The following is a 13,357-nucleotide window of genomic DNA, read 5'->3' on the forward strand; positions in this document are numbered from 1 at the left end:
AAAACTATCCCTATTTGCAGATGACATGATACTATACCTAAAGAATCCTAAAGACTCTACCAGAAAACTGTTAGAGCTCATCCACGAGTTTGGCAAAGTCACAGGATACAAAATCAATACACAGAAATCGACAGCATTTCTATACACTAAAAATGAAAGAGCAGAAAAGGAAATTAGGGAAGCAATCCCGTTTACCATCGCATCCAAAAGAATAAAATACCTAGGAGTAAACCTACCTAAAGAGACAAAAGACCTGTACTCTGAAAACCATAAGCCACTGATGAAAGAAATCAAAGGTGACACAAATAGATGGAAAGACATACCATGCTCGTGGATTGGAAGAGTTAATATTATCAAAATGACTATACTACCTAAGGCAATCTACAGATTCAATGCAAACCCTATCAAATTACTGAGGACATTTTTCACAGAACTCTAACAAAATATTTTAAAGTTTGTTTGGAAGCACAAAAGACCCAGAATAGCCAAAGATATCCTGAAAAAGAAAAATGGAGCTGGAGGAATCAGGCTCCCAGTCTTAAGACTATACTACAAAGCAACAGTCATCAAAACCGCATGGTACTGGCACAAAGACAGAAATATAGATCAGTGGAACAGGACAGAAAGGCCAGAATTAAACCCACGCACCTACAGCCAACTAATCTATGACAAAGGAGGCAAGAATATACAATGGAGAAAGGACAGCTTGTTCAATAAGTGGTGCTGGGAAAACTGGACAGACACATGGAAAAGAATGAAATTAGAACACTCCCTAACACCATACACAAAAATAAACTCCAAATGGATTCAAGACCTACATATAAGACCAGACACTATAAAACTCTTTAAGAGAACAACATAGGCCAAACACTCTCTGACATAAACCACAGTAACATCTTCTCAGATCCACCTCTCAGAGTATTGACAACAAAAACAAAAATAACAAATGGGATCTAATCAAACTTCAAAGTTTCTGCACAGCAAAGGAAACCCTAAACAAAACGAAAAGACAACCCACAGAATGGGAGAAAATCTTTGCCAGTGAATCAACTGACAAGGGATTAATCTCCAAAATTTATAAACAACTTCTGTAGCTCCATACCAAAAAAACAAACAACCCCATCAAAAAATGGGCAGAAGATCTAAACAGACAATTCTCCAAAGAAGACATACAGGTGGCCAAGAAACACATGAAAGGATGTTCAACATCACTCATTATTAGAGAGATGAAAATCAAAACCACCCTGAGGTACCATCTTACACCAGCCAGAATGGCCATCATCCAAAAGTCTACAAACAATAAGTGCTGGAGAGGGTGTGGAGAAAAAGGAACCCTACTACACTGTTGGTGAGATTGTAAATTGGTGCAACCACTGTGGAAAGCAGTATGGAGATGCCTCAGAAAACTAAACATAGAACTACCATTTGATCCAGCGATCCCACTCCTGGGCATCTACCCAGAGAAAACCATGACTTGCAAAGACACATGTACTCCAATGTTCATTGCAGCACTATTTACAATAGCCAAGACATGGAAACAACCTAAATGTCCATTGGCAGAGGAGCGGATCCAGAAGATGTGGTACATATACACAATGGAATATTATTCAGCCATTAAAAAGAATGAAATACCAGCAATTTTTGCAACATGGATGGACCTAGAAACTCTCATGCTAAGTGAAGTCAGCCATACAATGAGACACCAACATCAAATGCTTTCATTGACATGTGGAATCTGAAAAAAGGACAGAGTGAACTTCTTTGCAGAACAGATGCTGACTCACAGACAATGAAAAACTTATGGTCTCCGGAGAAGACAGTTTGGGGGAGTTGGGGGATGTGCTTGGGCTGTGGGGTGGAAATCCTGTGAAATCAGATTGTTATGATCATTATGCAACTACATATGTGATAAATTCATTTGAGTAATTGAAAAAAATTTAAAAAAAATCACCCTTAGAATAATTGGATTAAAACTTGCCTGTTAAAAAAGAGACTCTGACATTGCTCAAAACAATAAAATCCCGCTAGAGATCCACCAAAAAATATGGTGACATGAAAGAGTTGGAAGAGTGTAGAAATATATAGAGGGGGGATTACTAATGAGAATCCTGCTGTAATAAAACTGACATTGAAAAAATACATTTTAAGGCAAAAAGCACTATTCAGTGTAAAGAGGAATTTTATTTAATAAAAAAGAAGATAATCCTAAACCCATTTATACCTAGTGTCAGTTCCACAAGATACAGTGGGAAAAATTCCAGAATTACAAAGAGAAATGATCAATTATAGTGGTTTGCCTTAAAATATCTCTCTTAGAAACTGACACATTAAGTATAAAAAATAGTAAAATAAACACAGTTTAATAGGCTTGAACTAAAGATCACATACGGAATCTTGCATCCAAGAAGAGACACACATGGGACATTTTACATAAACTGAAGTGTAAATAACTTACAAAGAATCAATTCCATGAAAACTATAATTTCTACAATTAAATTATAAACAATAATTTGAACTCAAAAGTGCACTTTTGAATTGAAAAGCATACTTTTAGAATCAAAAGGGCTACATATAAACAACTTGTAGGGAAAAAAATAACATAGAATGTTATACTTCAGAGCAGGCATAACTCTGGGGAAGAGAGAAAGGGTCCTGTGAAGGAGTCTAAGGGATTCTGCACTGCTGGGACTGGTCTAGTTCTCAATTTGGGTGGTGCCTAATAAGTACAGTCAGTTTCCAATAATCAAGTTGTTATTCTGATTTATGTACTTTTCCACATGTATGTTAGCTTTCAATTAAAAAGTTAAATAAAAATCATACAGGATGCAGCTAAAGCAACACTTAGAGGTAAATGTGTCTCCTGAAAACGAGTATAATAGTAGACATGAAATATTGAAAATTCATGGGCCAAGCGTTCAACTCAAGAAACGGGAAACAAGTAATTCACAACTTCTTAATAATGGAGACATTTCCTACTGAAAAATACTGACATTACAGATGAGGCTAAAGGAAACCTTAAAATGCAAGAGATTGTGGACAACTCCCTATAGCAGATCCTTTTTGACATATTACCTATGCGTATGGAAATAGGATGTAACACTATATATTGCGTAAGTCCTTTAAAAACTGGAAATAATTCTTCTAAATCACAGCATGCGAACCACATGGCAGTAACCAGCCAGGGAAAGTCAGGCTTAGGTGGGCGTTCCTGTTAGAAGAGAGAAATAAAATGAATAATTCACAAAGACAACCACAGAATATGGTTTTACCTTGCCTAAGTGGAAAAAAAAAAATCAAGCATAGTCACGTGTCAAAAATAACCATTTATGCAAGACAGGTATAAGATATGGTGAAAGAGAAATGGTGTTGAATCAATTCTACCCGTTGGCCTTTGAACAGAAGTACAGCTGATGAAAGTTTCCATGTTGACATGTGCAGAAAGCGTTTGATCTGGTGAAGGGTTAACATTAAATGTCAAGCCTACTTCTAGCCTATTCTCCAACACGCCACACCAGTCTCTCCCCACCTCTCAAATACTCTTATATTAATGATTTTTTCCCAAGAGAATCAGTTTCTAAATCCAGCTCCTGGTTGTTCTCTGAATAGTAAAGCAAAATCAGTAGCAATACAAGCAGCAATCTCATTCCAGCTGGGCTGAATGTATGTAGGTCTAATCACCTCATACATTTTCAGAAATTTCTGGGAAGATTACTGCGTCATCTGGCAATATTCCATGAAGCCCATGCATGTGGTGAACAGTTTTAAAAGAGACAGAGAAACAGCTATGACTGCAGACTGAAACTAGTTTGAAAATTTCATGAATATTTGCCTGAGGTTTTATACTGTATTTTATTTTATTTCAGGCTTTTTTTTTTTTTTTTTTTTTTTTTAAGGGCCGTACCTCCAGCATATGGAAGTTCCCAGGCTAGGGGCTGAATTGGAGCTGTAGCCACTGGCCTATGCCACAGCCACAGCAACGCCAGATCTAAGTCACATCTTCAACCTATACCATAGTTCACGGCAAAGCTGGATCCTTAACCCACTAAGCGAGGCCAGGGATTGGATACTAGTTAGATTCATTTCCACTGAGCCATGACAGGAATTCCTATACTACATTTTAAAATGATTTTATTGAGATCCAATTCACATATCATGCAATTGATCCACTTAAAGCACACACTCCAATTTTTTTTTTAAAGTAAATTCAGTTTTGTGTAACCATCACCTCAATTTAGAACATTTCATCTCCTCAAAAAAAACCTTGTATACTCTTTAGAAATTACCCCCTATCTATCCCATACCCTCTAGACTTAAATAACTGAAACTAGTTCTTTGAGCATTTAGTACTTTGCAACTTAAATTTCAAAGTTTAATATTGGTTTCTGTCTCTATAGATTTGCCTATCTTCAGAATAAAAATAAAATATAGAATTAAAATTTTATAATATGTTGTCTTTTGTAACTGCCTTTTTTTTTTGCTTATTTGGGGCCTAACCTGTGGCACATGGAAGTTCCCAGGCTGGGGGTTGAATCTGCAGCTACCGGCCTACACCACAGCCATAGCAACACGGAATCCAAGCCACGTCTTCGACCCCTACACCACAGCTCGTGGCAATGCCGGATCCTTAACCCAATGAGTGAGGCCAGGGATCGAACCTCCGTCCTCATGATACTAGTCGGGTTCGTTATCGCTGAGCCATGAGGGGGAACTCCCTGTACCTGCCTTCTATCACTTAGCTTAATGTTTTCAAGGTTTCTTTGTGTTGTGGCATATATATCTGCTTCATTCCTCTTTATGACTGAAGGATATTCTGTTGTTACTGATCTCCCACATTTTGTTTATCCCTCGCCAGTTGATGGACTGGATTCTTTCGACTTTTTTTGGCTATCACGAATAGTGCTGCTATGAATATTCGCATCTAAATTTTTGTGTGAACATAAGTTTTCAGTTTTATTTGGTATATACCTAGGAGTGGAATTGCTGGGTCATGTACTAATTCTACATTTCATTGTTTGAGGAGTGGCCAGACTCTTTTCTAAAGCAGCTGCACCATTTTTCATGCTAGTCAGCCCTTTTCAAGGGCTCTGCTTTTTTTTTTCCACGTGCTCACCAACACTGGCTATCATCTGTCTTTTAACTCTAGCCCTTCTAGTGTGTGTGAATGCACACTATTTCTAAGTTGGGTTGTCTTTATTATGGATTTGTAAGGGTTCTTTATCTATTCTAGATACAGAGCCTTTATCAGAAAACAATTAGCAGGGGTTCTTGCTGTGGAGCAATGGGATTGGCAGCCTCGTGGGAGTGCTGGGGCACAGGTTTGATCCCTGGCCCTGCACAGTGCATTAAGGATCCAGCTGCAACTGTGGCGTAGGTTGCAACCAAGGCTTGGATCTGATGCCTGGAGGATCTGATCGCTGGCCTGGGAGCTCCATATACTGTGGGGTGGTGGGGAAAAAAAAAAAAGAAAACTATTAGTAAATATTCTCTCCCATTTTGTGGTTATCTTTTCATTTTCCTGACAGTATCCTTTGAAGCAAAGACATGTTTACTTCTGCTGAAGGATCTGTTGTAACATTTGGGGTCATGAAAATTTACTCCTATGTTTTCCTCTAAGAGTTTTAGCTCTTATATTTAGGTCTTCAATCCATTTTAAGTTATATATGGTGTGATGTAAGGGTCTAACTTCACTTTTGCATGTGGCTATTCAGTTGTACCAGTGCCTCTGTTGAAAAGGCCCCTTTCCTACTGAAATGTCCTGGTATCCTTGTCGCAATCAGTTGACCACTGACATATTGTTTTATTTCTAGACTTTCACATTTGATTTCCTTTATCCATATGTCTATCCTTATGCTAGTATCATACTGTCTTGATTAGTGCTGCTTTGCAGTGAGCCTTGGGATAGAGATCTCTTGCAATACCATATGAATTTTTGGATCAGTTTGGCAATTGCTGAAAAGAAATCAGCCAGAATTTTAACAGCGATTGCACAGAATCTACAGATCAGTTTGGGGAATATTGCAATTCTAATAATATTAAACCTCCAATCCATGAATGTGGAATGTTTTAGGTCCTCTAATTTCTTTTCTTTGCCTTTTTTTTTTTTTGCCTTTTTTTTTTAGGGCCACACCCATGGCATATGGAGGTTCCCAGGCTAGAGGTCGAACAGGAGTTATAGCTGCTGGCCTATGCCATAGCACGCCAGATCCTTAACCCACTGAGCAAGACCAGGGATCGAAACTGAAACCTCATGTTTATCAGCTGGATTTGTTTCTGCTGCGCCATGACAGGAACTCCTACTAGGTTCTCTAATTTCTTTCAATCTCTTTTGTAGTTTTCAGAGAAGTGTGAACTTCTTTTGTTAAATTTATTTCTAAGAATTTTTGTCTTTGATGCTATTATAAATGTAATTATTTTCTTGGTTTCTATTATATTGTTCATTGCAAATGTAAAGAAATCCAAATTAATTTTGTATATTTATCCTGTATCCTACAACCTTGCTGAATTTGTTAATTAATTCTAATAGTTTTTTTTTTTAAGTAGATTCCTAAGTGTTTTCTATATACTTATTACCTGAAAACAGAGATAGTTTTACTTCTTCCTTTCCAATCTGGATGCCTTTCCTTTAGTTTTCTTGCCTAATTGACCTGGCAAGAATTTCTAGTACAATGCTGAAAAGTGGTCAGAACTAACATCCCTGTCTTTTCCTGATCCGAGCTAGGACGCACCTAGGCTTTCACTATTAAATATGACATTAGCTGTGGGTTTTTGTGAGGAAGTTCTTTTTTATTTCTAGTTTGTTGAGTGTTTTTGTGATTATTAGTTATGTGATTCTGTCTTTAACCTCTCTGAGCCTCTGCTTGAGAACACTGTAACAAAGTGTTAATGATCATGCTGTGCGAAAAGAAGGGTGACAGTGCCAGGAAGGGCCTAAGTGACTGCCTGATAGTCAGTAATCGAGGGAAGTGGGTAAGAGGGCAAGTTCTGCAGACTGTGTGCAAGGCTTTGAGTCCTGGTTCTAAACCCTACTAAAGATGTGATGATGGGTTACTTCATCTCTCTGTGCCTAAGTAACTAATCTGCAGACTAGAGATGAAATTAGAAACTCACCCAACAGGAATACTGATATAAGAAAATGAGTGGATATATATAAAATGCATAGTAAACCCTCTGTAGGTAATGACTGTGATTTGAAGACAGCATTAAGCAAGGATTAACAGACTATATTATGCATTCAAGGTGGGTGGGGGTCAGGGAAGAAGGACCATAGTGGAGAGGTCTTGACTGGGCTGGTTCTGGGAGTATAGGTGCTGAGAGTCAAATAAAAGCACGAAGTCCAACCTCCCAGTCAAATATGGGCAAACACATGCAGGTGTCAGGTCTCTAGAGGCCAAGGGCAGGGCTTGAGGTTGACAGGACAGAGCCAGGAATTTAGAGTCGGGCTGGATAGATTTGGGGGACTGTGCCTCGGTTATGGAGGCCACCAGATCTGTAGTACGTGGGTGAGTTAGGCCAGTTGGAGGGGCTAGAGCAAGGCAGACAGATGGATGAATGTGAAGGAGGAAACTAGCAGAACTCGTACTTGTATCAATGGTATCGCAGACGACAACAGTCAAATTCTATTCCTCCCCAGGCTTTGTAATGTAAGATGTGTCTAGGCAAGAGAGGGTTATGATTTCACAAGCAGCATGGCCAGATTTGTGGATTACAACTTTTAGTGGATTTTCACTCTTCCTATTTGGAAGATGATCAACTTTTCAAAACACGTTAGTATTTACTAGCTCACTTGTTACTCTCAACATCCCTTTTCTACAGGTGAGGACATTGCTGCATAAAGAGGTCACATATTATTGAGCTACAGCCTGGGTCCCTGACCCCCAGGGCCCTCCCTACTAGACCACACAGCTGAACGTATAACCTTCAGCCACCAGAGTCACTGTGGAGCAATCATAGGTGCTTGTGTGCTGTATCTAATAACACTCAGTCTAGACTTGAAACAGGTACCTTTTCTAATCCTGCTGAACCTCGGAGAAAGAAATTCCATTCGGCATCAGTTAAGCTTCCTTGCTGACGCATGAGCTCAACACAGAGCATAAAGCTGTAGATGAGTTTATGTTGTTCAAAAAGTCCTCTCGAGACGTTGACATATGCAGTTAGGAGAGTCTGCTCCAGCAGGATTTCCATGCGCTGCTGTAGATCATCTGTCCTCACAGAGGTTTCGATTGTTGTGTTGAACAACTGTGAAAGAGAGCTCTATCAGCGCCTCTGATTTGATTCAATTTCTGTGGAGGAAAAACAGAATCCCTGCTCCTCACCCTGACTCCCCAAATTCAGTGGGTAAAGAGCAGCATAGGAGGTGAATACTGGAACCATGAAAAAGTCCAGAATTCATCCAAAATTGATGCATCCACAGGTGATATTTATTTTCTGCCCTCCTCTCTCTCTCCCCTTTTTTGCAGAATTGGACTGAGGCCAAATTCTTGGCTATTCAAAAGGCATCATCCTGATGTGGGACAGAAAATGGAAAATGAAGGTGAGCTGGCAGAACTGATTTCTCAGATCCTCAACTCAGACTGGATCATCACTTTGGGGTGAGAGGCGTAAAGGCCAGGTGAGTTCATGCCCTCTTGGCATTTTCCCAAGATCATCCTCAGGTGTGGGAAGAATGTGCAAGAATTTTTCTTTGACATTTAAGAGGAACCAATTTGCAAGAGACTGCCCACCCTGCTTCCCAGCTAGAAATTCTGGGAACAGGGCTCCTCCCCTGAAGGTGCCCCATATTATGAGGATATCAGGGAGGTAGCAGAGGTGGTGGCATTGGTGGCTCAGGCGTGAGAGGGCCAGAGGCAGCCCACCCAATTCCTGCTACTTCCAAGTAGCAAAGAAGGTGAGGAGGTCGGAAGAGCCAGAAATCCCAAGGGTCTCAAGCTATGTGAGAAAGCTGAGCAGAGCCTGAACTCAGGGGCCTGGAAGTCATGGGCAAGGGGATCTTGCAGCAGAGACTGGGGGGTCTCATGAGAGATGAGCGGGCCATTCATATGGCTTCAGCCTGGAGGGTCACAAGGGGCAAAGATGGGAGGTAAGGCCGGGCTGCCCAACCCCTCAAGATGCATTGCTCATGGGGAGATCAGACAGATGGAAGCCTACTGAGGGCCAAGGCAGATCAGGGTCAAGGAGTGTACTCCACCCACCCCCAAAAATGCAGCACTGCTGTGTACAGGCCACCTTTTACCCACCCCTCCTGCTAACAGGATGGAGCACGAGGGGAAAAGAGCTGGCAGTCTCTTCACTGAAAGACAGGCTCCATTCCTCCAAATTAAAAGGGCTTCGAGAAAGCACACACTTATTCTAGAGAATTGGGAAAGCCCTTGTAATTCTCTAGAGAGCTTGGTCCACAAAGGGTAATGGGGTTGTCACACCAATAAGAATGGCCATCATCAAAGAGTCCACAAGCAGTAAGTGCTGGAGAGGGTGTGGAGAAAAGGGAACCTTCCTACACTGCTGGTGGGAACCACTATGGAGAGTCATGTGAAGGTTCCTTAAAAAACTAAATGTGGAACTACCCAGCAATCCCACTCCTGGATTTCTGTGGCTAGAAAACTATAATTTGAAAAGATACATGCACCCCAATGTTCCCTGTAGCACTATTTACAATACCAAGACATGGAAACAACCTAAATGTCCATTGACAGAGGACTGGATAAGAAGATGTGGTACATACACACAATGGAATATAACTTGGCCATAAAAAGAGTGAAATAATGCCAATTGCAACCACACGGATAGACCTAGAGACTATCATACTAAGTCAGACAGAGACAAATATGAGATTGCTAAAGTGTAGAATCTAGTAAGAAATGATACAAAAGAGCTTATTCACAAAATAGAAAGAGACTCAAAACTAAACTTACCAAAGGGGAAATCCTGGGGGAAGGCTGGACTGGGAAGCTGGGATTGGCCTGTACACACACACTACTCTACACAAAATTGGTCAGTAACAGGGACCTACTATACAGCTCGGGGAAATCTATTCAATACTCTGTGATAGCCTAGATGGGCAAGAATCTAAAGAAGCATGGATATATATATATATATGACTAATTCACTTTGCTGCACATCTGAAACTAACATAACATTGTAAATCACCAAAAATGAGATAAAATAAATGAAAATGAAGAATAATGGAGCTGTTATTTGCATATACTCAGAAGAAAAAAGGACTGACAAGAGGCAGAGAGGTTAAAGTCCAGTAAAGATGTGGTAAGTCTGGCACCAAAATAAAACACGGCGAATCCCGACACACCCTAAACAAATTCAGAGTGAAGTGGAATTATGGTTTGGGAGCCAAGGTCCCAGCTCTGGCTGTCACCTACAGTTGTGTTTTGGGTTTCTAGTTTCCCTTCCACACAGTTAAGTCCAGTGTTTTGATGATTCATCCAAGAACCCTTTTTCTGTCACCCCAAGGTATTTTCAAAGCATTCATTTATCTTCATTTTTATTTCTGGAAGGAGATTTTAAAACCTTGAAAAACATGAATTGCGAAACACCCAGAATAAGAAAAGTGTTAGCAGAGTCATTCAGGTGGGATGGAAGGCTGCACTAATCCCTGTCTCACTTGCTTTAATACCCACCAACTAGAGGAGCTGTGAGAACAGCAAGCCCTGCCTTTAGGAATGGAGATGTGACCCTGCAAAGATGGCTTTTAAAGGCTGCGACAGCAGACATACACACACTACTATACATAAAATAGACAGGTAACAGGGCCCTACTGTATAGCACAGGGTAATCTACTCAATACTGCTAATGACCTTTATGGGAAAAGAATCAGAAAAGGAATCATATGTGGATTTTAACTGATTTGCTTAGTTGAAACTAATACAACTTCGTTACTTGAAACTAACATAACTTTGTAAGTCAACTATATGCTAATAAAGTTTTTTAAAAAATGGCTGCTACAGCAGATGCACATCTAGTTGGAAGAGAGCCCAGGCACGTCTACAACAACACACCTCTCATTTGTCTCAACTCTTCATCTCCACTCTTTCCTGCAGCTCCTACTGCTGCTGGACCCCTGACCATACCAAGGCCACCTCAACAAGACATCTAAGGAAAAACAAAGCTAGGTCTAGTGTTTGAATATTTCAACAGCTTTTTTTTTTTTCCTTCTTTTTATGGCTGCACCTGCGGCATATGGAAGTCTTGGGCTAGGGGTAGAAATGGAGTTGCAGCAGCTGGCCTATGTCACAGAAATGGCAACGCTGGATTTGAGCTGAATCTGCGACGTATGTTGCAGAATCTTAACCCACTGAGCGAGGCCAGGGATCAAACCCACATCCTCATGGACATTATGTCAGGTTCTTAACCCACGGAGCCACAATGGGAATACCTCAATAGCTTTTTTTTTTTTTTTTTTTTTTTTTTGTCTTTTGTCTTTTTAGGGCCGCACCCACTGCATATAGATGCTCCCAGGCTAGGGGTCCAATGGGGGCTGCTGGCCTACACCACAGCCACAGCAACAAGGGATCCGAGCTGCATCTGTGACCTACACCTAGCTCATGGCAATGCTGGATCCTTAACCCACTGAGCAAGGCCAGGGATCAAACCCACAACCTCATAGTTCCTAGTCAGACTCATAGTTCCCCTGCACTATGACGGGAACTCCCTCAACAGCTTTTTAAATGGAGGGAAGGAAAGGGTCTTTTCACTCAGGAGACACTCATTATGAAGTGTTTTGGGCACTAAGCACCACGGAGGTGGGGGACAGGTGTGGGGGAGGCTTCCTTCCTGCCTTTGTTGCAGTCGGACTCTGGCAAGAGAGAAGAGCCCACCACCCGAGGCAGTGCGGTGTAAGTGCCCTGTGCTGCATTTCAAATGTGTTGGATAAAAGGCTGCTGCAGATTTTTTGTTGCTCCTCCCATTGGGAGGTGAAGTCTAAACCCCCTCCTCTCGAATCTGGGCTTAGTTTAGTGACTGGATTGACTAAGAGACTGTAGCATGAGTGACACTGCATGACACCCACACCATATGGAAGGGACTGAATCTGAGCCGTAGCTACAACCTACACCATAGCTGCGGGAGGGAACACCAGGAAGGTAGCCCAGATCCTTTAACCTACTCTATTGACCAGGGGATTGAACCCATGCCTCCACAGCAACCTGGGCTGCTGCAGGTGGATTCTTAACCTCCTGCACCACAGCAGGAACTCCCAGAGTAGTGTGTTAAAAACACGAGGCCTGGACTAGCCTGGCCTCCAGTGTGAGAGCCAGCACTGACCACAGACAGGTAGGGGCATCAAGCAGGAAATACAGATGTGTTGCAGGCAAAGATGATCTATTCACAGTTCCCCACCTTTTTCTCCTGTGAGTGGTGCGTTTGGAGAGGCCTCTGTCAAGTTGTAGTACAGGTGTAAGCCGGGATGACTGGAGAACCCAGAGTGAGCTAAACTGTTCTGCCCAGAAAAGGGAACAACACAGACAAGAGGGGAACAGGAGCTGGGAGGTGGGAAACTGAGCCAGCGGGGTTGAGTGGGGGTGAGCTAAGAAACCCTGGAGGTGAATAGAGGGGACCCTGAGGATGACTGGTACGTTCTGCTGTGTGATGAGCAAATGAACCCGCTGTCTGCCTGGAAATCTCTGGATAAACTGACATTGCTTGTCAGAGTTTTGTGACACTGAGTTTGCCTTTGGGAGATGTTAGAGGGCTGCCTCAAAGAGGATGAGGGGTGACAGTATCCTACTCACGAGAGATGAGAGGAAATTCAACTGTGAACATGAGTGTGAGTGGAGAGGCCAGAGATAAAACCATCGTGGCTCAGTGGTAATGAACCCAACTAGTATCTATGAGGACTCATTTTCGATCCCTGGCCTTGCTCAGTGGGTTAAAGATCCAGTGTTGCAGTGAGCAGTGGTCTAGGTTGCAGACATAGCTTGGATCCCGCATTGCTGTGGTGTAGGCCAGTGGCTGCGGCTCTGATTCGACCCCTAGCCTGGGAACTTCCATATGCTGCAGGTGCGACCCTCAAAAGAAAAAGAAAAAAAAAAAAAAAAAAAGAAACAAGAAAGACTCCTGGTTATGGTGGAAACAGGAAAGGAACACAGAGAGGCAGAACAGGCATGCTCAATCCCTCTAAATAAGAGCCAGGGGCTAGGAGGAGAGCCAGCTATATAAAAAGTTCTGGAAAACAGGGAGTTCCTGTCCTGGCGCAGTGGTTAACGAATCCGACTAGGAACCATGAGGTTGCGGGTTCGGTCCCTGCCCTTGCTCAGTGGGTTAACGATCCGGCATTGCCGTGAGCTGTGGTGTAGGTCACAGGTGCAGCTTGGATCCCGAGTTGCTGTGGCTCTGGCATAGGCCAGTGGCT

The 13,357-nt window shown here is 41.9% G+C and overlaps 1 protein-coding gene and 1 long non-coding RNA gene across 14 annotated transcripts in view; both read right to left on the reverse strand.

Annotated features, from left to right (window-relative positions):
• Window positions 1-13,357, reverse strand: part of LOC146404708 (uncharacterized) — a 618,617-nt gene that overhangs the window by 230,267 nt on the left and 374,993 nt on the right. The gene's annotated exons all lie outside the window — the stretch shown is intronic.
• DNAH6 (dynein axonemal heavy chain 6) overlaps window positions 1-13,357 on the reverse strand; it is a 255,439-nt gene that overhangs the window by 57,146 nt on the left and 184,936 nt on the right. For 11 of the 12 annotated variants that reach the window (XR_014841540.1, XR_014841539.1, XM_021087308.2 and 8 more), the window contains 2 exons: window positions 8,002-8,235; window positions 3,073-3,208 (listed from right to left, as the gene is read on the reverse strand). Coding sequence is in view for 9 of the 12 variants with exons in the window: in XM_021087308.2 (XP_020942967.2) it covers window positions 3,073-3,208; window positions 8,002-8,235 (370 nt within the window). In the remaining 3 variants the exon portion in view is untranslated. The remainder of the gene's footprint in view (window positions 1-3,072; window positions 3,209-8,001; window positions 8,236-13,357) is intronic. The other variant, XR_014841541.1, reaches the window with a different exon arrangement.

Source organism: Sus scrofa, chromosome 3, assembly GCF_054392235.1.
Source record: "Sus scrofa isolate SSC_HxYL_T2T_F1_AM1 chromosome 3, Sscrofa_HxYL_maternal_Yorkshire_Landrace_v2.0, whole genome shotgun sequence".
NCBI classification, from domain to species: domain Eukaryota; kingdom Metazoa; phylum Chordata; class Mammalia; order Artiodactyla; family Suidae; genus Sus; species Sus scrofa.